The sequence below is a fragment of the Aristolochia californica genome, unplaced genomic scaffold (genome assembly GCF_029961685.1).
Source record: "Aristolochia californica isolate CCGP_79_NKW_82.1479 unplaced genomic scaffold, dmAriCali1.0.hap1 SCAF_1, whole genome shotgun sequence".
In the NCBI taxonomy this organism is placed as follows: Eukaryota; Viridiplantae; Streptophyta; class Magnoliopsida; order Piperales; family Aristolochiaceae; genus Aristolochia; species Aristolochia californica.
This window is the reverse complement of record NW_027181770.1, coordinates 5,444,162-5,470,726: the sequence shown is the minus strand read 5'-3', so window position 1 is coordinate 5,470,726 and position 26,565 is coordinate 5,444,162. Positions and strand designations below refer to the sequence as shown.

At 39.1% G+C, this 26,565-nt stretch overlaps 3 protein-coding genes and 1 non-coding gene across 5 annotated transcripts; 2 read left to right on the top strand and 2 right to left on the bottom strand.

The window, feature by feature from the left end:
- Window positions 1–3,927: 3,927 nt before the first annotated feature.
- On the top strand, window positions 3,928–4,898 carry LOC137959302 (oil body-associated protein 1A-like). The gene is made up of 2 exons (XM_068806710.1): window positions 3,928–4,059; window positions 4,180–4,898. The coding sequence occupies exons 1-2, from the start codon at window positions 3,938–3,940 to the stop codon at window positions 4,757–4,759; spliced, it is 702 nt and encodes a 233-aa protein (XP_068662811.1). The 5' UTR covers window positions 3,928–3,937; the 3' UTR covers window positions 4,760–4,898.
- A 148-nt stretch (window positions 4,899–5,046) lies between these two features.
- On the bottom strand, window positions 5,047–15,631 carry LOC137957115 (MACPF domain-containing protein At4g24290-like). The gene is made up of 7 exons (XM_068804837.1): window positions 15,050–15,631; window positions 12,507–12,745; window positions 10,327–10,528; window positions 10,183–10,254; window positions 9,877–10,060; window positions 9,612–9,778; window positions 5,047–5,857 (listed from the first exon to the last, which is right to left on the bottom strand). The coding sequence occupies exons 1-7, from the start codon at window positions 15,299–15,301 to the stop codon at window positions 5,162–5,164; spliced, it is 1,812 nt and encodes a 603-aa protein (XP_068660938.1). The 5' UTR covers window positions 15,302–15,631; the 3' UTR covers window positions 5,047–5,161.
- Window positions 15,632–18,693: 3,062 nt separating this feature from the next.
- Window positions 18,694–23,851, top strand: LOC137957101 (uncharacterized). 2 transcript variants are annotated; one of them, XM_068804817.1, is made up of 6 exons: window positions 18,694–18,859; window positions 20,748–20,848; window positions 21,254–21,331; window positions 21,577–21,648; window positions 22,094–22,191; window positions 22,754–23,851. In XM_068804817.1, the coding sequence occupies exons 1-6, from the start codon at window positions 18,836–18,838 to the stop codon at window positions 23,332–23,334; spliced, it is 954 nt and encodes a 317-aa protein (XP_068660918.1). In that variant the 5' UTR covers window positions 18,694–18,835; the 3' UTR covers window positions 23,335–23,851. The 2 variants fall into 2 exon arrangements, with proteins under 2 accessions (XP_068660918.1, XP_068660927.1); XM_068804826.1 differs by lacking the exon at window positions 21,254–21,331.
- Window positions 23,852–26,148: 2,297 nt separating this feature from the next.
- On the bottom strand, window positions 26,149–26,255 carry LOC137965228 (small nucleolar RNA R71). Its single transcript, XR_011116033.1, has one exon. It is a non-coding gene; the product is annotated as a small nucleolar RNA R71 (small nucleolar RNA).
- Between the last annotated feature and the right edge of the window lie 310 nt (window positions 26,256–26,565).

The window sequence follows — 26,565 nt, the reverse complement described above, 5'->3', positions numbered from 1 at the left end:
GACCTTTTCATCCTGAGATGGTACGATGGAAAAACGGAGATGGGTAGTTCAGATCTCTGACACAGAGGGACCGATTGCTCAGAGGGACAAAAGGGAAGATTTGGGTCTGACACACAGACAGAGATAAATGCAACACAGCCAATAAAACAATGAGAGATACAAGAGAACAATGATGAACTCCTTTTTTTTATCTCTCTTTCTCTCTCAAAAAACAAGAAAAGAAAAGGACGAGAGCGACGAGAAGAAATCGAAGAAACGGACGGAGTTGCAGAACGAGAGAGAAGGGTCTGAATCGAGAGGGAAGAGATGAAGAGGATGGAAAAGGAGACTTGAGACCCAAGGGAATTTTGAGGTAGGAGAAGTGGAGGGAGTGGGCCCCCCGAAGAGCAACCCACCACATGGTAGCACATGGTTCCCATGGCCCACATGAGATGATGGATACCTTTTCTTTTCTCTCCTTCTTCCTTTTCCCCGTGTTTGGTTTTCTTTTATTACCCTCCTTCCCTAATTAAATATATCCCACAAACGATCTCACATTTCCTTCCTTTTCCATTAACAATCCAAAAGCCATTTGCCCGAGTTTTCTCGACATTAAAGCCAGAACCATCCAGTGATTAGACCGATTAATCCTATTTTACGAACCATACGCGTCTCTTTCAATCCCACCTCATAGACTTGCAGTTAATATCGTTCCCACCACTGTTCACTGCGTCTCTCTTACGGTGATTTGAGCCCCTTGTCGGCCATTTCCGGCATCACGTATCAGATTTTCCGACCATGGAAAGAAAGCCCTCCTCCAATGACAACACAGAGGAAGAACAATCGCAGGTGAAGGCGAACTCGAACGGTTCAGGTTAATGAGAAAGTGGGAACAAGGTTGGTGCCTCATTCGAACTGGTTGGACTCGGATTGTCGGGCTGCTACAGAATTTGTGGTATAATACCATTAAGACAAATAAACAAACAGCTAGCAGGCGAGCCATGAAATCAACTTGAGATTCGTTTTGTTTTGACTGAAACTGGTTAAAAATTACTATCTCATGAGAGAAGAGGGAATTAACGAGGGAAGAAAGAGTTGCAACAATTTAAGGAGGCTGGTGATGGATGTAACCCTACTCTTTGAAAGAGGAAGCCTTTGTGCTTTCTAGAAGAAGTGATTTTCATACCAGTTTTATTAATTCTAAGATATAAAATATTACATAATTATAAAGTGTTTAGTTGATAATGTAGTTGTATCTACCACGTGAGTGGATAATATTCAAACTAATAATTTCAGGGTTGGGTGGATTGGCTTTTGAATTTATTTTTATTTTTTTTAACTATTATTCTATAAGCCGTAATGTTTGCATTTCGGCCTTTTCCTTACAATTGAATTTCGATCACAATGACAAGAGGGAAATTTTCGATCATTAAGGCTTTGTGTTGGAACACGAAAAGTGGAGATAAAAGAAAAGGAAGAGAAGAAAGATTTATTTTCTCTTGTTTGGAAGCCCATGGAAAATGAGAGAGATAGAGAAACGTAATTTCTCTTGTTCGATACTCGTAGGAAATGAAAAAGAAAAAAATAGTAAAATTTTCACTCGGGTTTCTGTTTCTTTTCTTTTCTCCCCCAAATTTCATCATTTTTTAAGAGAAAATTTATCAACTAAGAGATAAAGTGTTTTTCTCTTTTATTTTCTTTTTTCTCAAAAATTATTTGTTGTCAAACAACAGAAAATACCTTTCTTTTTTAGTTTTTTTTCTTTTATTTTCTTTTCTGTGGGTTCCAAACAGGGTCGTGTTTGGAAGACAAAAAGTGGAGAATAAAGAAAGAGAAAGAGAAAAGAAAAGAGGTTTATTTTCCCTTGTTTGGATGCCCATGGAAAATGAGAGAGAAAATAGAAGAGAAATATAGTTTCTCTTATTTGGATAGAAGTGAACAATGAAAAAGAAAATTAGCAATATTTTAAATTTTTTATAATTAAAATTTTCTCTCAAGTTTCCATTTCTTTTCTTTTCTCCCCAAATACCATTATTTTGTGAAAGAATTTATTAACTAATAGAGAAAGCGATTTTCTCTCAATGATTCTCTACAGCTAAACAACAGAAAAAAAAACTTCCTTTTCTCTTTTTCTTTCCTTTTTTATGGTTCCAATTAGGTTCTAAGATTTGTATAGTTGTTTTTTATTTAGTTAGCAAGAAACGGAATTAAGGGCAATAAATAATGAAAGACCTTAATCCATATGAGGACATTATTCAGATATCCGTAAAATTTTCCCTAATGGCATGTTTGGAACCCACGGAAAAGAAAAGAAAATGAGAGAGAAAGTTATTTTTTGTTATTTGGCAGCAAAGAATCATTGAGAGAAAAGAAAATATAGTTAATAAATTTTCTCTCACAAAATAATGGAATTTGGTAAGAAAAAAAAAGAAATAGAAACTTGAGAGAAAATTTTCTTAATTTATTATTGAAGTGATTCGAAGAAAACGAGAAGAGAGGGGAATTAAAGGTAAAGCATGAAAGCCCAATGCATTATTGTAGCCACAAATACAACGAGTATTAGTTAATGGGGGGCTTTCAAATCACAAGAGATAAAGACTAATAATACTCACCATCCCTCGGTGCCCTCTTGCCTAAGTAAAGCACATGACTGGTTAACTAACTTTTATTTAGTGATGGGATTAGTGAAGATACATGTCTCTGGCCGCTATGGCGCATCTGGCTCTCTTGTCTTCTTCACAGTGACCATCCCAGAAGTGCATTAAAAACCTGCAATTGCACAGAATCGAAGAGAGAGGGAGGAGCGTGCAGATATGGATGAAATTCAGATGAGAGGTCTTTGTCTCTCTTTATCTGGATATTATTGCAGCAATAGAAACAAGTCTTTACAGGAAATGAATGAAGAGAATGGAATCAGGCCTTCTATTTCTTTCAGTTTCCGCCAAGGAAGATCCATGGGTTGGTGGTGCTTCCCTTTTTTATTATTAATCGTACTTTAAAAAAAAAAATCTCTTCTGGATATTCACTACTTTCCTTCTCCTACTCCAACTCCAACTCAGATCCAATTCTGACTCAGCGTCACTCCGGCTTCGTATACAACCTGTGCCTAAAGTGGCATCGAGCCGAACCAAGTTCGAACCTGTATATGTTCGAGCTTGACTTGATCTAAATACTTTGAACTCGAACGTTTTACGAACCAGTTTGGCTTGGTACCACCCCTACCTATACCTTTTCAAATTGGAGTCGATCCAACTGAGTCTCAGGTTCAAGTGAGTGGGCCTCAGGTTCAAGTGAGTGGGCTACACCATTAAAAAATAGCAAAACACGGGGAAACGGGGACTTAGAGCCTGGTCATGATGGTGGCGCTTGATTAATACCACGTTACGCTGGATTCATTTGCGTGACAATTGGTGGGGAGGAGAAAGAGAAATGTTTCATTGATGAGTGCCCACCCGTGCATGGAGTGCACTTCGTACTTTTAATCTCTTCGTACTTTAGAGTCTCATGTGGGGGCCCACATTACCTTGGAACTGGACTTTAAGGATCATGACAATTGACGGGCCTCCAACTGAGCTAGAAGAGATCATTCCTCTTGCCGACTGCTAGTGCTCGCCAACGTCAATAAATCAAGCTGGTCCAGTGGGGCTATTGGCGTGCCCTTTAAATGATTCTTTTGGGTCCACCTAAAATCGAATCTTGTGGGCCCGCCGACCTGAAGTCTTAGCAGACAAGTCTTTGACGGAGTTCCACTTTTAAAATTGGGCTTTAAGTGGGCCTAGATTTTACGTGTTCATCCTTCGGACGCGCGTATACAGTATCTGCCACGTTTTAGAAACAATGCCACGTATTGTTTGCATGCAGAGGGGAAACTCAGACTTCTTCTTCGTGCTACATAAAGCTTGGGGAACACAGGGAGGAGAGGTCATCGTAGTTGGTACGACTGAACAGTACTAGCGAGATGGCGACTGAGGGGAGAGTTCCGGGGGAACCTGTCCACACCGGTACGGCGATGCTGGAGACGGTAACCGGCGCTATTCAAAGCTTTGTTCCTATCAAAAACATTCATCAGCACCTCTGCGCGTAAGTCGATTCTTCTAATCGATCTATCTTTCAATGGATATTGCAAGATTTTTTTTTTTTTTTAGTACTGTTATCCTTTCTAGCTGAAGCCGCTGCATGTATGACATACCTTGGCTGCAGGTTTCATTTCTACGGGGACGACATGACCCGTCAACTAGAGGCGCACCATTTCTGCTCGCACCAGACTGAGGAGATGCGGCAGTGCCTCATCTACGACGGGTCCGGTTCCGACGCGCGCCTCATCGGAGTGGAATACATCGTGTCGGAGGTGACATTCCTGACACTGCCGGACTTGGAGAAACCGATGTGGCACTCCCATGAGTACGAAGTGAAGAGCGGGATGCTGTTCATGCCAGGGATTCCGAGGGTGGTCCAGCGTCGGGACCTGGAGAAAGTGTGTAAGACTTACGGGAAGACGATCCACTTCTGGCAGGTGGATAAGGGTGACCTCCTTCCGCTGGGCATCCCTCAGATAATGATGGCCTGCACCAGAGACGGGCAGGTATACGAGAACCTAGCCCGGGACGTTGAGAAGCGTAATGGGATATCCTTCCAGGAGGAAAGGGAGAACAGGGCGTACATGAGAGGGCCGGAGAAGGGGATTCACCCGCTGGCGAATGCCGCCGGCAGAGGCATCAAGACGGAGCTCAGAGAGGTCGAGCTATCGCCGGCTGCGTCAACCACCAGGGTGTTTGTTTAATGAACTAAATACGTAATGTAAAGCGTGTCTGGAGGTCTTCTCTGTCCTTTTTCTGTGTGTTTCTGGGTGTTTGATCGAGTCTGTGGAGTACTGTGGATAAAAGCGGAAGTGAAGGACAGCTGAAATGAAATATTTGAAATATTTCGCTAGCTTGAGCTCATGATTGAAATTGGTTAGTTCAAATGTCAATGTGATGAAGAAAATGCTAGAAGTGACTCTTAACTGGTTAAGAGAAAGCAGCTTCTTTATCGGCACATTAAAGAGTTATAAACCAAATAACACAGTACTGTACAACTGAAAGTAAATTTCTACCAAAAAAACTGAAGTAAAAGAATAAACACAATGACAATATAAAATTTAAGAATACAAGAAAGACTTATATACACCATCACCCTCCCCATTTCAATCGGTGTAGTCTAGCAAAGAGAATTTCACATTCAACCCAATCTTACGACCCTGAACTACCAGCTTGGCAGCAGTAACTAGCCAATGTCCTGGAGTGTGGTGTGGACCCCTGACTATCTCTGAGGTTTCAACATACCTGAGTAGCTTTTGATGGTGAACTGGGACAGGTGGGCCGTCCGCATACACACCTGAGTTGATCACTATTGGGGTTTGCTTATGCTGCCCTGCCGCTTCCCTTTGCAAGAAAGTTGTGCTTAAGTTGGTGAGGAAGCTAGATTTGTTGGGGGCTGCTGGTGCCTGTGTCCACTCTGACTTCTGGATGCTACAGCCAGGAAGAAATGTGTAGAGCAGACGAAGATGAAGAGCTGTCTTCCCCCATTTCCCTTTGGTGAAGAGCTGTGCACCTGTTACTACAAAGACACCCTTGCTCCTTCTCTGTGCCCACTCGGTGTTAAAACTGACAGCCGCTGTGCAAACACGAGAGTAGCTCTTCCACTGGACAGCCTCCAAGTAGTTGCCCTCCAATTCATCTGACCCTCGCCAGTGACATTGCCATGAAAGTGAAGATGCCCCCAAGGGTGCCACCATACTAGGAATGCTTGAAAGATGCTGGACATGAATGCCCAACAGGTTGCATTTCTTGCCCTCCAAGAACAGCCGCAGGCCAACAATTGGCTTCTTATCAGTTAAGACCTGGAAAGAGAAAAGGATAAAATATAATTTCCCAACCAACTGGAATTAGAAAAATTGGTCAACATTTTATATTTTCTGCAAGCTGCAACATCCTCAAAAGCTGTTTGGAGACGAATGAAACAGAAGGTAACATGCATGAACCAGCACAGGAAGCTACATGTTGCTTTAATATTGTAACTTTTGCGCTTAGCTTACTGTTTATTTTTTCTTTCTTGTAATTTTTGTAATGTTTATCTGTTAGCTTATTTGTAGCCACGGATGTGCACTTTTGGCCTCTTCATCTTGAGGCTTTCTTTCTGTACCTTTCCTCCTAATTATGATACTCTCATTATCTTCGGAAAAAAAGTGTCTAATATACAACATGCAGCATGACAAAATGCAGTTTGTTAGAAATAAATATTGTCAGTAACAGGGATAACCAGACTCTTATTTAAATCAATCTTTTTTTTTAATGGCCAGTGAGAATTTTATTGACAGACAGGGAAACAATTACAAGAGGCTCCACAATGAGGGCTTACCCCTAAGTGCAAAGAAGACGAGAAAAGAACTTTTCTTCAAATCAATGGCAACAGAAATCCCCGACACTTGTCAGAGTTGAACTCAAAAAACCCAAATATGGTCATTGAGCCAAAATTTCAACCCATAAGTAGATAAAGTAATGCCCATTTCAAGGACTTTCTATGATATAAGAGAGCCCATCCTGAAAAAGATTCAGAGGCACATGATATATGCCTCCAAATGAGACCGTTTTATTAAAAAAAAAAAAACGAGAGAAAGAGAGAAAAAGAAAACGGATTCCATTAAGCCCCAAGGAAGAGATAGTATAAACAACATACAAAGAGCAAACATAGCAAAATAGCAAACCAAAAGGGTTCAAGGGAGAAATGAGGTGTCAACAGTAAGATGCAGCCAGGTGACCACTTCCCAAGCCTAAGTGTTATATTGATAGTGGCACTCCTAGGAGTATGTAACTATGATATGATCAGATTTTTATAAAGATCCTCAGTCTCGTCAAAATACATCAAGAAGAAACCAAGAGGGTGCTTCTTGAATCTTGAACTCCTCAGAAAGAGATTTTATTCTGAACAGCTGCCGCAAACTCTACTTGAAGGCTGCTCCTCCTATCTAATGGAATATATGGCTTGAAAGGAGTGAAAGTGTCTCCAGAGGGATATAAAAGCTGTTGTTGGGACATAAATTGCACATTGCCAAGTTTTTGTTAATTTAAAAAACAAATTTAGTTACGTGCAAGCAGTGCTATTGGCAAGAAATTTTGGTCTCCAACCATCAGACATAACCATAGAAGGGTGTATGGTGATTTGGCGGATTATCCCCTTTTTGGAACATATTTTGATCACTACAGATGACTCTAACTTCGATACTTTGGGCCACTCGGTAACACTGTATAAGAGATGCAACCAAAAAGCGAAGGCAATGACATCACTTGGGAAAAGAAAATCATCTGACAGTAGAATCAAAATATAGTTATCATATAAAGAGACCTTAGAATTTTTATCAGTTAGACTGCAATTGTCAAGGTTTGACATGAAGATAAGGTCCCATTTTTTCAGGGATAAGAGCCCCTCGCTCTTTTGATATCACTTGGTTGGATGCATCTTAAAGTGTAACTCCTCAGCCCATGGACTGGTCTATGGGAATGTAGGTAGATCATCTGTATTCTTTTATCATCCCCCCAAGAGAGCCTCACCCTGTGTTCTGTGAATTTTATTATTTCTCTGAAAAGCAATGGTGCTTCCCCTATTGTACTGCTTTGCTAATGAAATCTCTTTGCACTTTAAAACAAAAGAAAGAAAAAGACCAATGGTTTTATACAAATGTTATAATGTTAATAAATCCCACCTTCTAAAACCCGGTACAACCAGGGTTTTTTCCAGTAGAACCAGTTAGATATTTTTTAAAATAAGAAAATAGAAAAAGGCCTGGGGAAGCAAGGGATTTTCCTCCCATCCCTTGGGGAGCAGAGGAGGGGAGTCGGTAGCTCCCCTTCCTACGCTGTAATTTGGGGGGAATCGTCACCGAGCTCCCCTTTCCTACAATGCCAGCGATTATCAAAAAAATATAATAGAGGACGAAATGAAGACTTCAGTTCGCAAGACAGAAGACGGTTCTGAGACCACGGAAAGCTATCTCAGCAGCAAGGAAGACTTCAAACCGTATTCGGAGAGGCTTTTTGCACCTGACCTAGCGGCTGAGAATGGAGCGGTGCTTCCCCCTTAGCGAGTAGTGGATTATGTGGGGTTTTTGCCACCAGAGAAGACAATGCCTATTGCACAGCCATTGAAAGATGAAAATGATGAAGTGGTCGATGAGGTTTTGGCAAATGAAAGGGAGGATGATGCTGTGGCAAAAGTGCCACCATTGGCAAAGATATCATAGACAGGAAAATATGAAATTGGTGCTCTTAAGTGGGAAAGGGAGGTCCCCAAACCCTCTTCAGCTTCAGATGGACCTCCTCTCAATAAGCTTGTGGAACCCACCAAATTACTCATAAGCACAATCTCAGATTAAAGCTGGTTGAGGGGGATGAATCAGGTGCAACTCAAAAAGTAGCGAGTAGTGCGTGGGCCTAGAAATTTCTTTCCCTATAACACCAGTTCAAGCTGGCCCACCGGGTTGCATGGTTCAGTGGTTTAACCACATAACCCAGCCGGGTCATCTTACTTTCAGCCTTGCGTGGGTTGTGCAGATAGACCACCCAGACAAGGCATGGGGCCCAGTTGAACCCGATTCAACCGGATGGTCTGGTCCGGGTTTCATAACACTGATTACAGCACATAAGATGTATCTGACTATTGGACCCTCAGACAAACTGCATAATCTAAACCTTAAAAAAAAAACACATATCTTTTGAGCCTTTTTTATCTCAGATTGTCATAAAAAAAAAAAAAAACTCAGATATCTAGTAACTGTATTTCTCAAACTTGATCACCCAAGAGGTAATCTGACCCAACCATTCAGTATGATAATCTATTAACAAATAAATTATTTCACATGCATGTGTTCTGCTTTTTCTTTAGATCTGCACTGATATTAGGTCAAGAAGGGAGAGACCTATTTAATGAAGAAACTAGCTTAATGAGTCCCAGATGCCATAGCATTGTGACATAAAGCAACAGAAAGTATGAGATACAAAATCATGAATGGTCAAAGAAGGTTACAACATTAAGTAGCCAAAGAGTAAAGTTAAAATAAAGAAGCAAACTAGCTTAATCACTAAACCTTGTACCCAGGTGCCATACCATTTATGACTTAAGGCAACAATATTTACGAGATATGGAGTCATGAATAATCAACAAAGGTTCCAGTTAACAGAGATTAAGTTACAAAAGATGTGAATTATAAAATAAATGAACAAATTAGCTTAATCACTAAAAACCTGAAAAGCAAACTAGATAAATCACTAAAACCTTGTACCCAGGTGCCATAGCATTTATGACATAAGGCAACAAAAATTATGAGATACAGAGTCTCAAATGATCAAAGAAGATTCCACTATAGAGATTAAGTTACCAAAGTCGTGAATTAAAATAATGAACAAATTAGCTTAATCCCTAAAAACTTGTAGCCAGGTGCCATAGCATTATGACATAAGAAGACAAAAGTAAGAAGTCTGTAGTCCAGAATGGCCAAAAAGGCTCCAGACTCGGACATTCAATTACCAATAAAATAAAACTAAACTGTCACAGTACAATACAAAGAAGAATTATGACCAAAGCAAGAGAACCAAACGCACCTGGGCTGCATTGACACGAAGCTTGGGACCCCAGAAACTAAACTGCAATGAAGGGCAAGAGATCTTTCTTCTTTGTGGGCCAAGAGGCAGTTCGTTAAACATCGGGGCCCACTGTCTAGGGACTTGAAATTCCAAAAAGTATTGTAAATCCTCTGGAGGTGGTTTATCTGATAAGGGACACCAAGTTATTAAACATATTTTCCTATGAGGGTCAACCAACCTGATTTGACACCAAACTAGCTTTAGGCAAAACTAAGGCACTTACAACGAATGTATAAGTTGATAGCATGGCTAAGATAGCCACTGCCAGGGATCCCAGAGAGAAGAGAAGTAATTGGTATGAACTTGAAGAAGATACCGTCAGGATTGGCTGGTACTGTTTGAAGCCACATTTGGTGACTTCGAGAAGACAAGTTACCCCCTCTTTTTGAGCAAGTTATTTTGATGCCCTGGTATGAGAAAATTGATGCATTAAAAAAAAGACGAAAATAATAACAAGACAAAAATGATAAAATAATTACAAAAAAACAAAACACAAAAACAACAGTGAAGTGAAATAAGTTTGGCTTACATCCTTGTCAGCTGAAAAGCTGGGCAATTGCATGTCATTAGCATTTAAGATGTCTCTGAAAACGCCCGGAACCTACAAGGAATAATGAATATTAACTAATGGTTTTACCTCTAAAAGACCAAATAAAACATGAGTAACAAACACCTTATGTTTGCCTTCTCGTGTTTTTCGATGCAGAGGGGAAAGACTCTTCCCATCAGAAAACATATAGTCTCCTAGATCCTCCAGATGGCCTTTTAACTCAGCAGCAGCAACAGATGATGAAGGCCTCTGCCGAACACATATTATGTCCTGACCCCCAAGTGCCATTCCCACAACTATATGGGTGCCATAAGTTTGTATAAACCTGTCAACTAATCTAGCTGGTGAAATTATACTCGAAAGAACTATAACAGCAATGCTATAAAAACAGAACCAGGCATCAAACTGGTCAAGTAGACTCAGTTCAACTGCCTTCTGCTGCCACTTGAAAATTAAAGCAGGATAATGCTATAGAGCTCATTTTTAGGTATTCAAAGTTCAAACATCAAACATGCTTTGAAAAGCCAATGAAGCAAAGCATTAAAAATAAATAAATAAAATAAAAAATAAGAATATTGGCCAGGCTGGGCAGTGAGGTTTTATAGAAGGTTATTTAACAAGGTTGTCAAACTACTATGATAGATAGGTTTTCCATTTATATCCAATCCCAACAAGAATAGAAGCAAGTGAACTTTGATGCCTCAAGAGTGGTGATCTGGATTTCCCCATCAAATGGTAAATTCAAACTTCACTTTGACAGAAGCTCCTTCTAAAATCCTGGTTTACAGGGAGTTGGTGGTGTTGTTAGAGATCTTTCTGGTCATATCCTCTTAGAATACTCCACCCCTCGGGGAACAAAGACTTTTGAAGCTGAGGTTCAAGCAAATGCTCCAGTGTTTGACACTGTTATAAGGAGCATTTCAAGTATCTATTATTTGCAGAAGGCGAAACTAAACTCGTTATTGGCTGGATGCAGAATTCTCTTGACCCTCCATGGAGATTGTAGCACTATCTTGATGAGGCCCAAGACAATGCCTAATCCCTTAATGTTTCAAGGATCCAATGGTTTTCTCTAGCAGTTAAAGAGTGATAACGAACTAACATAAGTCAGTATAATCTGAAACAGGAAAGAGTAGCGTTGACCTCTCATCACAGCATAGCAAGACCAAAGGTTGTCTTTTCAATCTTAAAAAGACATAGCAAAAGGTAGCCCATTCCTCTATTATACAGGTCTTTGTAGGACCACAAAATCCTCCATCAGGCAGTTAGGCTTATACGATACCAAAATATCTCATGCTACTAGAAGGAGATCATATTAATGCAGCAGGGAGAGATGACAAGTGCACCTAGGTACATGCACTATAGTGAGATGACATTTACCAGCTGGGTACATGCAGTAGGGTGAAATGACATGAGTAGGGCTGTAAACAGGAAATGGACAAAAATACTGCGCATTCCATTACCCGTTCCGTTTACCGTAACTTTGTTCCGTTACCCATTTCACCTAAATGGATAACTTATTCCGTATCCGATTTTTTTTACCTGTTTACCCATGGGTAAATGGGTAAATGCGTAAGCAAATGGATAATTTAACCTACTATTTTATAACCACAAAAAATATGATAACAAATACCTGAAAATTGAACTTAAACAACAACATCACATTAAGATTCATACAAAAACTATAAAATATTATAAATCTATAAAATTAATAAAACATCTTTTTAATATTAAAAAAAAAAAAAACAGTTTGTTATCCTCTACTCTCTCCCTTCTTCTAGGCTGGATATATGTTATATAGAACTCAGGTTTTTTTTATAGACTGGCTGACGGGTAATCGGGAAAGTTGACTAGAATTTATAAACGGGTAAGGAATTTTATTCCATATCCTTTTATAATTAAACAGGTAAAACAAGTAATTGAGTAATCGGGTAAAATTGCCACCCCTAAACAACATGTGTCAGAAGGGTGCACACACTAAGGTGAGGTAATATTAATTTTGACATACCCTGACCTCCCTCCTTAAATTTACATTAATGAAAGGTACAAAAGGAACAAAAAAGTAAATACATAGGCAAGGTTTTCTTCTCTCTCTTGTAACCTTTCTCCCCAGGGTGCCCTAGCTTAAAAAATCTAAAGTTTTTTACCATTATCAAAAAAAAGAGAACGGGTCAAAAGGCAATCCAGAACTTCACGTCTCATTAGTTGCAATTCCATAACAAATTCAAGAGTGTTGAAAAATTGCAGCTGGAATCTTGACAAGTTGTATTCACACAAAAAATACATGCAAGAAACACAGTTACCTGGACAAGGATGCAGGAGCCCAGTTTGATGGGACAGCCTTCCTGACTTCCTCTCGGAGGACTAATGGAGATACAGTTAGGTGAAAATCATAGAGAGAAATAAAATATCCATCAAATGCGAGATACTTGGTCTCTGCTGCATCCTCAAACCAGACTCCACTTAGGTCAAAAACAGCATTGAAATAACCAGAAGGAACTTTGCCTTGTATACAAGATTTTTGATTCAGTAACTCAGACATCTGGATATGACAAAATAACAGAACACCAAATATGTCAAAGAAAGTGAAAAAAATTGACTGAACATCATAAATCATGATTAAAGATTATCTAATAAGAATATTTGAATGACAAGAAGAACTACTAAAGCCACGAGTATTATACTAAGCAGAACCCTACTGTGTCAAAAGAAAATCTGGCCAAACAAATATGTTAAACAAAAGAAATTCCACTGAAATCTCTAATCTCCTAAATTAGGTTTGCTTCTGTCTCTCTATCAACAGCAACTCTAAGATATTTGTTCCCACAGGACATACATATTACCTCCTTCACACATGTACCAGTTGTTGTTCTAACGGACAAAGATAAATGTTTTGTTCCATTTCTTATTTTGTTGAAACTGATAAATGATCTAAAAGCAAGACCACTGAATAAAGTTTAAAATGGATCCAATAAACAAAGAAAATATAAGGAGACGGCAAAGTGGCAAGCCACAAAATAGGATCCATTCTAATTCATATTTTTTGTTCTGAATGTCAAACAAAAATAAGTCCGCATAAAAAATAAAATAAAATAAATAAAACCTAGAAGTTTAATATCAATACACACACTTTTCCTTGGCAAGGATAATGGTCTATGTCCTCGTTTCCCAGATAGTCAAAATAAACAACCTTCATTTTGGATTTAAAAAATTATAAAAAAAATTACTTAAGGAGAAAACTGGCCTAACTGGAACAGGGAACTCCATCTAGCCACTCTAGGCATTTAAAAATGTTGGCCAACACACAAAAACCACAATTAATAACCTCTATCTCAGAAAAAATCAAATTATATTGCCACACCTCCCAGCAATTAGTACAAATAACTGACATAAAACTTCCTCTCAGTAAAGCCCCATCATTTTTTAAATTTGAAAAAACCCAGTTGTTAGCTTGATTTTCACCAGAATTTACAGAAGCCACTCAATTCTTTTAGGAAAAAAAAACAGGGAACAAGAGAGGTGGCTCTGTTGGTCACCTCCCAGCTTACCCTTTGCTTACATAAAGCAACAATCACTTTCTAATGCTATACTGGGGGAAGAAATAACAGGAAACTCCATCTAGCCACTCCAGGCATTTAAAAATGTTGGCCAACACACAAAAACCACAATTAATAACCTCTATCTCAGAAAAAATCAAATTATATTGCCACACCTCTTAGAAATTAGTACAAATAACTGACATAAAATTTCCTCTCAGTAAAGCCCCAGCATTTTGTAAATTTGAAAAAACCCAGTTGTCAGTTAGATTTTCACCAGAATTTACAGAAGCCACTCAGTTCTTTTAGTAAAATAAAACAGGGAACAAGAGAGGTGGCTCTGTTGGTCACCTCCCAGCTTTCCCTTGGCATACATAAAGCAACAATCACTTTCTAATGTTATACTGTGGGAAGAAATATTGTTTCTTCTTTTAAATCATGTGAGAATTTATTAAAGATAAGATAAACCACCTCAAGAGAGAGAGATCAAAATCCATAAATAAGTAAAAGATACAGGAAGAATGAAGAAAGAAAGGAAAATGAAAAAATTGTGAAAAAGGTCAAAAAAGGAGAAAAAGAACTAATGACTTGAATCCTCATGTCCTTCGTTCGGCAGTCTATCCACTTGAAAATTTGCAATCCTAGGAACCAGATTCCATAGAATATCTAGTCCTTGCTCAAACTTTTTAACGTGTACAGATGTATCATCTAAACACCATGGACAATCTTCCTTCTCCTGAAACCATTCGATCACATTCCTTGAACCACCTCCAGACTAAGGGAGCCGTGATAGTAAACTATTAGGATTAGTAACACATCCCTCATAACCTGCTTGCCCTCGGAGAAGCTGTCAAAATTCTAACTTCAGCATCTTATGAAAAAGCGCAATCCAACTTATAAAACAGGGAGTCTTAACATCAAACTTGTCTTGTGTCATAAGACTCCAGAATTTTTCTAGAAAGGCGCTCTTTAATCCCCAGAGAAATCAAATTTGCCTTTAGACCTACTAGAAGTATTGTTCGAGCATCGGTCAAATTTAAAGCCCTGAGTTATCCTAACAGTTTTTTGTTCATCCTAATGATGATTAAAACGTGAATATAGTGTTCAAATCCATCAAATTACACAGATTCCACACTCAAACAATCAAAAAGAGAACTTGAATCAGTAATCGTCCCACCACGGCAAGATTCTATAAACTAGAAAAACACTTAAATTAACAAATTCTTCAAGACGTACTCAGCAGCTCCGCCATCACAACCAGGAGACAAGAAAAACTAAAAACAAACAGAGGTAGAGCGAGAAAGACATACTTGATTAAACTCGAGTACATCGGATTTATACCGAAGGCGATCCCCCTTGTCGCACTGAATATCCTTGGAGACACCCACAATTCTCGGCCCCCCGGGAATCACCAAATCCCTAACATTCTCCTCATCAATCTCCACCAACCTCCGTCGCTCCGATAGTCCCTTGGCGAACCTGAGCCTGAAGTCCGACGTGAGATCGAAACCCAAACCGAGCGCGTTCACGGCTGACAAGGCGATCGAATCCCGGTCGTCCATTCTACGATCAGAAAATCCTAACAGGATTCGACGCCAACAGCAGCAGCAGCAGCAGCAGCGGCCGTCAGTCCGCCCCCAAAACTAATGACAAGAGAGGGTGGTTTAAAGTGAAGCTGTCTTTGGCTGCGACCGGTTCTGGAAATAGGTGCTGACATATCGGACGTATGGCGACTTTGAACGACCGAACACATTAGAGAAAATTTACGCAAGGACGGAAAAGAGGAGAGAGAAAGGAGAGGGAAATGGAGGTTTCGGTTCGGGTTTGGCTTCCTTTGCCGTCGTCTACCAACCAAAGCATCAGGCCTGGGACTGCGGGGCGTCACCCGCATTGATTTTTATTCGAAGGAAGACAGAGACAGATCTAAGGTTCGACAAACTCTTTTCGAGCCCTTTTTGACTCTGCAGACCTGTTGTCCCTCCTTGACCGGCGCCCGTTGCAGCGCACGTGCGAAATAGAATATCCGCTGGCGTGACTGCAAAGGTGATTAGGGATAATGGTGGACTTGATACACTACTATAGAGGTATTGAAATTAAAATTTTAGTTGGAGCCCAAAAATTTTAACCTAGAGCTCAAAAAGCTCGAGCGGAGCTCAATCTATATTTAAAATTATAAAAATAAATAAAAATAATAATTCTCCATAGGAGTTTAAGACTTTGTAATAGAGTATACTAATGTATAATAATCAGTTTAATATACTTAAAAATAAAAAATAAATACATCTATCAATAATGTTTATTTCATTAGTAAACAAAAAAATTAAACGTTGAGGACCCCAAAAGGGTTATCGATCTGTCTTTAAGGTTTGAGGTAAATAAGAGTAATTATCAACCAACTAAAAGGAAATTAACAAGCGTAACTAGAGTAAATGGGTATTTTTGTAAAAAATATAATGTTATATCAAGGAATATATGAGTTAGATTAATGATTCTTTTATATTAAAGGATTCTTGTTCAATTAAGACTAAAGCTAGTGTATACTTAAAAAAAGAGTAAATCAGTTAAGTACCCTCCTAAGAGACCATTGGGAAATGAATAAATTATAATCATTTGATGAATACATTAGGTAGTTAAGCTCCAAAGTCTCTAGGGGAGTTCATGAAAAATGTTGTTGCCATTGAATATTACAAGTCAAGCCATTTTAGTTTTATATGTGTAGCCACTTGCCAGGTTGTCCATATCAAGGCCAAGGAGTGGGTGTAATCAATACATTCACTCGGGCTGTGTTTGGAATATAGAAAGTAAAATGAAGATCAGAGAACAAGAAAGAAAAGAAAAGGAATAAAAAGATATATATATATTTTTTGTTCGGATACCTATAGAAAATGAAAATAAATAATTATATTTTAAAATTTTGATGATTAAAATTCTCTGCTATCAAACAACAGAAAATAATTTTCCCTCGTTTTTTTTCTTCTGTGGATTCTTAATTCCTAGTCAGCCACCAAGAGGACTCAGATTTATTTTTAGAGAAGTAAAGTAATTCGTATTTCATGAGCGTCCATTGTAGATAGAAATTGTATAAAAGGGGGCAGTTTAATTGCCGAGTTTGGTGAACATTAAACCGTAACCGGCCACACCCACACCCCCTTTAGCAGATGGCTTTCTTTACCAAGTAAATCTTCCCCGCCACGTTTGAAAAGTTCTTTCAGTTCGTTTTTTCTTCCAAGAAGACAAATCCACCATTTTGGACTACTCCAGTTTTCAACATCTTCTAGTAGAAGACAAAGAAACCAGTATTTGGCCTAGAATTCGGAATGAAAATCGTCGAAGATTAGTCCCCTCTTACCAGTAAACGGGACAAGAATAAAACTCGCCTGAGTCAAGTTTGAGTCAAGTTTCTCTCTCTTACCCCTTCTGGGAATTCCGCAGGCTTTTCCCCTCCATTCCAAGATCCCTCTCAATTACCAATGAGACTTGCCGTGTCTTGCAAACCAATGATCAGGATCGGGGACCCCCTGCCCTCCGGCAACCAAGTGCGGTCGGTGGAGTGGTTGGCGACCGTGATTGACTCTTGACTCTTCGCGCAACTGATTGAGGGGCTGCAGGGAGGACCAACTACGATAAGACTTGAGGAATTATAATGGCGGCCAACCCTATTCAATTATTTTAAATGGGGCGGTGACTCTTGTCTGAGGTAGATGAACTAATTTACAAGTGGTGGGGATGATTTGATTATAGAGATTGGGGGGGAAAATGAAATGGGACATTGAATAAAGTTTATTGACTTGGGTCACTTGACCTGCCCACCATCCATCCTTGTATGTAAAATTAGTTTATTACTCCCACACTTTTGAGGGATAAACAACTACTAAACTACCCTTCAGAATAGGGGCGACATCGAGCACAGTCAAACTTGAATCTATATATGTTTGGGTTCGGTTTAATCTGAATATTTCGAACTTGAGTTTAGCCTCGAGCCTAAAATAGCTATTAGAAAGGATTTTAAAACTTTGTAATTGAACATATTAATGTATAATAACTAGCTTAATAGACTTAAAAAAGAAAGAGTAAATACTTCCATCGATAGTGTTTATTCTATTAGCAAACAATAACATTAGGTATTTAAGGATCCAAAAGGGTTGAACGATCTTTCATCTTTGAGGTTTGAGGTAAATAAGGGCAACTATTAGCCAACTAAAGAACGAATTAACGAGAGTAATTAGAATAAAGGGTATTTTTATAAAAAAAATTATGTTAACGAGCTAACTCACAAGCTAACAAGCCAAACTTTGAAAATCTCGAGTTTGGTTTGTTATGCTTAATAAGTTTGAGCCGAGCCCAGGTAAAAACTGAACTAGTCGAGCTTTTTTTCTGGCAAGTTTGCGAGCCAATTTGGCTTGGTGCCACCCTTACTTAAACTGTATTTACGCTAATTAAAATTCATAGGAAATTTAAAATTCAAAGGAAAATTTGTTTTAAGGTTTAAAGCTATGCCGTTATGATCATTCAAAAGCCAAAGTCAACTTAAAATATCTTTGGCTAAATTTACGACTGGAATGAGTTGACTTTGACTTTGACTTTGGATTTGATTTTGGATTGGTTTCGTTTTCGGTATAAGTTTTTATTTAAATCAAAGATATTTGGTTTCGTTCATATCCGGTCAAGTGATTAACTCCAAATCCATATTTAATCAAGGCCCATTTGAGTTGAGGCCCAAATATCACCTTTGTCTCTCATTCCTTTTAAGGTCCAATTTTAGGTGGGCCACCTCACAACGAAGTTGAAGCTGTGAAGCAATCCAAATTCCCAATTCCGATTTCCAGACGGACGAGCCTAAAAATATCTGATTTTTATTTTGGGCTATTGCCGAGCTTTAATCCTCGAGAACTCGGGTTTTTCGTTACGATAAAGGAGCCATCCTCGTTAAACGCTTACGGGTTGCTAGCTGTCTCACTGTCTGTCTTACGACGAGTCTTCCCTTTGTCCTTCTGACCAAGAGCGTCGCAACGCAGCCGAATTTCGCGCTTTGAAGCGCCAAAGCGGCGTCAGGTGCAGCGTCTTCTGCTTACTCCGGCTGCCCTTTACTTCTCACGATGACTGCTCCACAATTCGCCATGGTAAACAGTGTTTTGACACTTTTCCTGATTTCCCTTCGGTGTTGGTTCGGTTTTTATCGTTTTTAGTTGCTCGTGTGATGCATCAGCATGTCTTTTTTTTTTTTTTTTTTCCTTCAATTTTCCCTTTAAAAGGACGAAGTGTTCTTTTTTCTTTTTTAAGTTAGTCTCTTATCTCAATTAAGTGGGAAAGAATTGGTAGCAAAAGGTTTAAGGAAATTTTAACTCCTTGATAAATAGAGTTACTTTTATCCAGTTTGGGTGGTCAAAGGCTCAAAAGCATTCGAAAACGAAGAATTAAGGAAATTTAAGGGCGATGTTACACTTGTAATATGTATGTGTGCCCATAAAGCAGATGGCATGTGCAAAGTTCAATTTATTCAGTTTTTTCTGGGTATTATTTTCTTCTAGCAGCTGAAGTATGTTCTTTTTGGTTGGATAAAAAAATGTTTAAATGCTCTTCGGCTGGACATCTTTTTAGGCCCAAAGTTGGTAGTGTAAATTTTGAAGTCACTCTGATCTTGGTGTCCACCCTTGAGATAACATTTTCTAATTTACAAGGAGAGAATTTTACATGGACGCACTTGTTTCTTTATTTGATGGGGGAGACGACATGGGGTTGGCGGGTGGGTGGGTGGGTGGGTAGGTAGGTAGGTGTTGTTGAACACACATGATCTTGTAGCTCAAGTGAACGGGACATACAAAGAGGTCCTCCACACAGTTACTTGCCCTATATACTTATGCTCAATTGTTTATTCAGAGATCTGTGAACTGTCATGACACTCTGGCAGAAGACCTGACCACCATACCAGTGTTTGCCCCTGCATGGAAGAAATGGTTACCCGGGAATCCCTTTCAATTTGAAATATTTTGCTTCCTGTAGAAATTAAACATCCAAGCAGATTTGAGATTGAAGTGGACTTTGAGTTGCAATTAAGTAGAGAACCATTGAAGTCCCAATTAGCAAATGCCCACAAAGCACATCGCTGCTCCACAAATGTTGAGCTATCAAATGTGCTTTAAGCCATCCATAAGTGGCAAACTCTGGAGGTTGTATATTTAATAAACAAACAAAAAACTGGGGGCTCGAGCATCTAAGCATCATAACAAAGCTGCAAGATAATTCACATCACTTAGAGGTAAGTGAGGAAGTGCATGGTGAATCAAGTATCGAGAAACTAATGTATAACACTAGCAGGTCAAGTAGTACTGGTGTCCAGGAGGCAGTCCATGGTTACAGCCTGTACATATGACCCGTTTTGTAGATGCAAGGGCGTATACAGTATTTCAATGTAACTATTGAAGACAACTTCAACAAACTGTAGGTTGGAGGGACCACCTAGTAGAGAAAAAAGGGAAATGTAAGAATCTCTCTCTAAAAAATAATATTGCTAGTTATATTTCTACAATATAGTATGATTTATAGGAGGACAAACTGTTGCGTACTTGTAGGAGTGGTCGAGAGAACCTCTAAAGAGGAATTTTTAAAACCATTGAAAACTTATTGGTATTTATTCCTGCTTCCAACAGTGATTTTAGGGACTCTTACATCTTGGTCACTAGTAATTCTCTTTCATGGCGCCTGATTTTCTTGATTATTTTCGGTCCGTTATTTTTCATATTATTAAAGGTTGAAAATTTTATTTTGCCTTTCAAGGGAAAAGCATTTCAAATGGAATCGAATACACGGTGTCTTACCTGATCTGTCCAATTTGCCTGTTGTTATTTATCTCTCTTTTTTCTTTAAAAATGATCATGGTGTAACAGAAGTTCTAATTTTTGGTTTGGCCATTTGTAATATCCGTTTGTGCATCATCTGTGGATTTTTTCTGTTTTTCAATCTTCTGCTTTGCTTCAGAAATTGCCAATTTGATGTTGTCTAAATTCGCAGGTCGAGGAGTTGGCATTTCTTATCAAGGACAATTTATCTAGCAAGCACATTGTATTATCAATTGAAGAAGCTTTAGTAGATCTCCTTCAGAAAGATACAAGGTAATAAGGATTAAGATAGTCATAAATTTTGTTTCTGAAGGTATATATGGTTCTGAAGTGGTGGTGATTGGTTCTCTCTCTTGCCATTGGAGCTTGTTTTGGAGTTGCTATAATGTTGTAACCTACATATTTCTCTGGTGAAGACTAAAAGTTAGGGAACTAATTGATATTCAACCTGCATGACTATTACCCACCCCCAACAAAAGAGGAAAAAAATGCTTGGCCTGTAGGCTACGAGCAGGACAAACCTGTTAGCTCTCTCTCTCTCTCATATTATGTGTGATTACAGATTGAATTGGGTTGGGAAAACCATGAAATCTCTTACTTAATCTATCCCAATCCAGCCCTCTGAAATCTCTAGTTAATGTTTTTGCTGCATCTAATGATAAGCATATTGTGGCACAGTTCAGATGGGATCTTGAAGCTGGGACCGATGAGTCCATATCAACGCTTTCTGTTGCATCGTCTTGCAGAAATTTATGGGTATCTATTATTTCTATGTGCTCATCTCCTGCAATTCGTTCTTCTACTGTGTGGTGGTAGTGTACTGAGTTCAATACCACATCTTCAGTAAAAAATTGTAGGTTATTCTGAAAAAAAGAGTTTCTTGACTTCAGCATTCACTACTAGTATCGTCTGTTTCCCTTGCCATTTTCACAACTGTTTATCTTGCCTTACTTTTACCTGTTGAAATTAAAAAGCTTATCAGTACCTTTTCCTTTTGTCAGGTTTGCTCACAAATCTGTTGGTGAAGGGGACAATCGCCATTTAATTCTGGAGCGCTGCCCGGATTCATCTATGTATGTTGCACATTCATAACATGATGCTTTTATCTCAAATTTTCATTTTCCCAAACTGCACAAATTATCATTTATTTTGATGGCCTGTCCATAGTGAATGCATTTTCTATTTCAAAAGCATGCTGCTATTAACCTTTAAAGTATATAGTGTGGTTGTGAGTTTAAAATTCATTTATGCCATAGTAACCGTGCTACAGTAAACATGCTACTTTCATCTCATTATTCAAAGGAACAGCAATGCTTGAATGTTTTACTTCCATTTTTATTTTCCAAATCTAATGTTTATTGAGAAGATGACTCCTATTGTGAATCTTCAGTAATTACATATCATGTGGCATTTTCGGTTTCCACCTCCTTGATAAATTATTGGACTGGTGGCACATTTAATTTTTTATTGTTATCTTTTTTCTTTTTTTTCTGAAAACCCTCTCTCTCTTCATTTCAGACCTGCTGTCCTAGTTAGTGATATTCTGGGGCAGTATGACCATAGTACTACTAATATTTCATCATATCAATTGTTACGAAGGAAAGAAGCTGTACCAGGTATCTTTTTGCCTTCGCGTTGATAACTGTCTTAAAGTACGCACATGATCTCTTTGTATTTGAGCATGCATGCATGCATGCATACGTGGCGGTGTGTGTGTGTGCATGCGTGCATATATTTGTGTGTAAGGTGCATGTGTCTCTGTGTGTTAATGCATGCATATATCTTTGTGTAAGGTGCATGCGCATGCGCATGGGTGTGTAAATTGTGAAGGCTACATTCAATTATTGTAAACTGAAACATTGATTGATTTTTGACAAATGGTGATTGAAGAAGTACCCCTATCAAGTTGGTCCACTGAATACCAGTTAGTAGTAGTTAGGTTTAACTATGTCAAATTGCATTATTCTTGTGAACAATGGATATGACACTTACTGTGAAAGCTGCTCAAGTGCAAAGTGTCACAGCTCAATTATTTAACTTTTCTAGGATTGGCTAAATTTTACATGCATTTGGTTTATAATTGCTAATCCCTGGTATATTACACTCATTTAAGTGCACCCATCAAAATCTTGTTTGTGTTTTACTCCAGTGATGTATCTGTCATTTATTTTTTCTCAGAATCAAGGATGGAAACTGCATCTTTCCAACCTTCAACACCATTTGAAGAGAGAGAAGCTGCTTATCTGGCTGCTCGTGAACGCATCTTTTCTTTGGATGCGGAAGACATTAAACAATCTTTTACTCCAAAGCAGCGGAATGTCCCTGTTGTGGCTCGACGGATGATTGCTCATGCTCTGGGACAGAAGATTTCTTCTGCAATAAATGCACAAACTGATAAGATACATGAAGACCAGAATGAACCCGCTCCAAAATTGAAAGTAGAAGCTTCAGAGGATACAATACCTTCCTCACTTAGACAGTCAAGTGGAGACAGAAGAAAAAGCAGTAAATCTGACAGGCCTGTAATGGTTCAGAGAGAAAAGGTGTCCGGTAAAGCAACCAGGGAGGGGCAGGGAAACTCGACGATTTTTCAGGATGGAATGAATGAAAAAATTGGAATTAATAAGGAGGGTCTAAAACTGCAAGACTTGGGAGCTGCCAAGAGGATGTTTGCTCACGCTCTGGGGTTACCAAAGGAATATGGTGGTATTCAATTGAAATGTACCGACGCAAGCAGACAATTAGGCTTGAAAAGTTGAATAGCAGATTCTCTTTTAAGTTGATAAAATTATACGCCTAAATCAAATGGGGACAAGCAAGAGTAGAGGATGAGCTATTTTATAGCTGGAAGCCCTTTCTATGAGTATTGATGGAGGCAGGTGAGCGAGATACCTGAGATGGTCCTTGTCAGCTCCTGTTGGATCCGTGAACCTGGCTGTGATGAGAGGTGAGACAAAGATCTAAGCAGAGATTCGGTGCAAATTGGGCAATGATCCAGGTCCAGGAAATGTTGTGCCTGCTCCTCGGGTGGGGGCGGCACCTAGCTGACATATGAAGAAAGAGTATCTACCTGAGTGGTGAGCTACATACAGTTAATTGTGTCTGTAGAAGAGTAGAAGGATTCTGCGTTCATAATTTTGGTCTCTTTCGTCACAAAAGTGGTATCTGTTTAGTTTTTCTTCAAGCAGATTTGTACCATCTATTTACCACAAACTCCAAAAACAGTTTGTACTTTGGATTTCTCTTTCTTAGTATCATTCAGAATATAAAAATATTGTGAAGTTAGATCCAAGGCTTATCCTAAAATGATTCGTCAACTAGGAAAGTCTTTTTCCCAACTAATAAACTCAAGATTTTTATACTTACTAATCCATGTGAGATTATTTTTTAACATTTTCATTCAGGTGTAAGTCTTTTTTTGTGGCTCTATGATAGATGCCATATTTTGACATGAGAACTAGGTTAATTATAATAGAATAACCTTTATAATTGTATTATAGGTAGTTACTTATCGGTTTTCAAATGAAATGAGCATTTATTGAATTTGGCATTAATCACTGTCGATATTGTATATTTCTCTCTCCTGAATTATATTTCATTATTTTTTAGTCTTATTTCTTCCTGAAATGCTTTTTATAGATTCAATTATGGAATTTCAGGAGAATTTGGGTGGAGAAGAAGATATTTACCAAAATGCCCTTAGTGAAATGGAGGTAATTTCTAAGGCAAATCGTTTTAAAATAAGAAAATCATATTTAAAGAAGAAGAGGGGCATGAAGAGGAGGGAGCGTAAAGAGAAGAGGAGTAGAGACCAAAAGGGAGGACTTTGACCGGAAACAGGGGAGGACCCGAGAGGAGTTCCCCACCGCTGTTCGCCGGCCAAGACCTTTCGCCACCGTCGTCCACCACCATCAGGCAACCGAGAACAGACCCGAGGAGAGCTCGAGAGAGTCTCCGTCGCGGCGAGTTCGACGCTGCCATTCTTTGCTCGCCAGGCCGGGAGGGGATCCGAGAGGGCTTCTCTGGCGCCACTTCCGTTTTCAGACCATCCTCCGACGTCGTTTACATATTCCGACCAGTCCCGGAGCCATTCCGACTCTAACCGAGACTCGAGAGAGCCGGTTAGAGAACGTCAGCTCTGTTTCGCTCTTCGCCGGACATTACCTCCGGCCGTCGGCTTCTAACCGTCGTCGCCGGCGTCGTCTCTACCTCCGGCCACTCACTATTGCTACCCGACGCCACTAATTTCTGGAAATCGCAGCACCCGTGAGAACGAGTTGCTGCCCGAGCGAGAGGAGGAAGAAGGGGAGTAATTCGTCATTATTGAATTTGATTTTTTATATGGTTTTAACTTAGGTTTTGAATGTTAATTGAATCTGATTTGATAATTAAGGTTTATTTGAGATTTGTTTTCTTGATATTTGATTAAATTAGTTAATTAGGGTAAGATTATAATTGAGGTTAGATTTTGGTATTTTAATCCGATTTCTGTCTTTAACTCTAGGCGCCCGAGAGGGGCTAGACGCAAGGATTGAGAAATCTGGATTCGTAGTTACGTGGCGCTCGAGAGAGGCACGAATCACGGTAAAATCCAGAGTTGACGTTTCCTGTTGTGCAAGTAGTTAATTAAATTATTGCTTGATAATTTAGGATATAATTAGTATTTAGTTCATATTAATTCATCATATTTGGTTAGGCTAGTTGACTGAAGAATACACGAAATGCAATCCTCCCTGTGGATATGACCCTCGCTTACTGCTAGATTACATGAACGATTCGTACGCTTGCGAGGTATAAAAGTCGATGTAACTAAAATTCTACATCAAGTTTTTGGCGCCGTTGCCGGGGAGGCACGTATTAAGCGTATATCTTTGTTCTCCATAGTCTTAGGTTAGATTTTATTTTATTTTATTTTTGTTTTATTTTTATTTTTTTATTTTTTTTGCTTTCATAATTTTAGTTTGGTATTTTTTATGAAATTATTTTTATTTCTTCTAGTTAGTTCATATTTTTAGTAGCGAGTTTGTTAGCTTAATTTGATAGTTCATTTTGTTTCTTTTTGTGTTTTTATGCACGGGCGCCGCTCCCTAGGTGGACCATTAGCTCCCTTTGTTGAAGAGGTAGAACATATTTGTAGGAAAACACCCGAAGTCAAGTTAGGAGCTACCATGGCCAATCAGGGCGAACCATTACAGTTACCTGCAGCAGGTGACCGTAGAGCCCTGAGGGATTATTCTATCCCATCCCACTTCACATCACCTTCTTGCATTATATTGCCACCCACTACTGCCGCCAGTTATGAGTTGAAATCGGGTGTGATCCAACTCCTCCCTACATTCTATGGGTTGGATAAGGACGACCCATATTACCACATCAAGGAATTCTTAGATATTTGTGCAACTTTTAAATTCCAGAATTTCTCAGATGACTCTATCCGGTTAAGACTTTTTCCATTTTCACTTAAGGATAAGGCCAAGTCTTGGCTTAATTCCTTGGAGGTGGGCAGCATTACTTCATGGGACACGTTAGTCACAAAATTTTTGTCCAAGTACTTTCCCATTCAGAGAACTACAGCCCTCAAGAGAGAAATCTCCAACTTTATGCAGCAGGAGGGTGAACACTTTTATGAGGCTTGGGAGAAATGGAAGGATTTGATTCGTAGGTGTCCGCATCATGGGTTTGAGAAATGGCATTTAATGCAATACTTTTATCAAGGTCTTACACCCCAGGTTAGATCCATGGTAGACGCAACGAGTGGTGGGAGTTTGATGGGTAAGAGTGCTAGTGAGGCATGGGACTTCTTTGAAACGTTGAGTGATCAATCTCAGCAATGGGGTTCGTCATTTAATGTTGATAGGAGATCCCATGAAACCAAAAGAGGGGGTCTCTACGAGGTTAGTGAAACACCTATGCTCATGGCCAAGATTGAGGGGTTGACTAGAAAAATTGATGCCCTTATGGTGTCCAAGAGTTCACCTGCTCCTAACCCA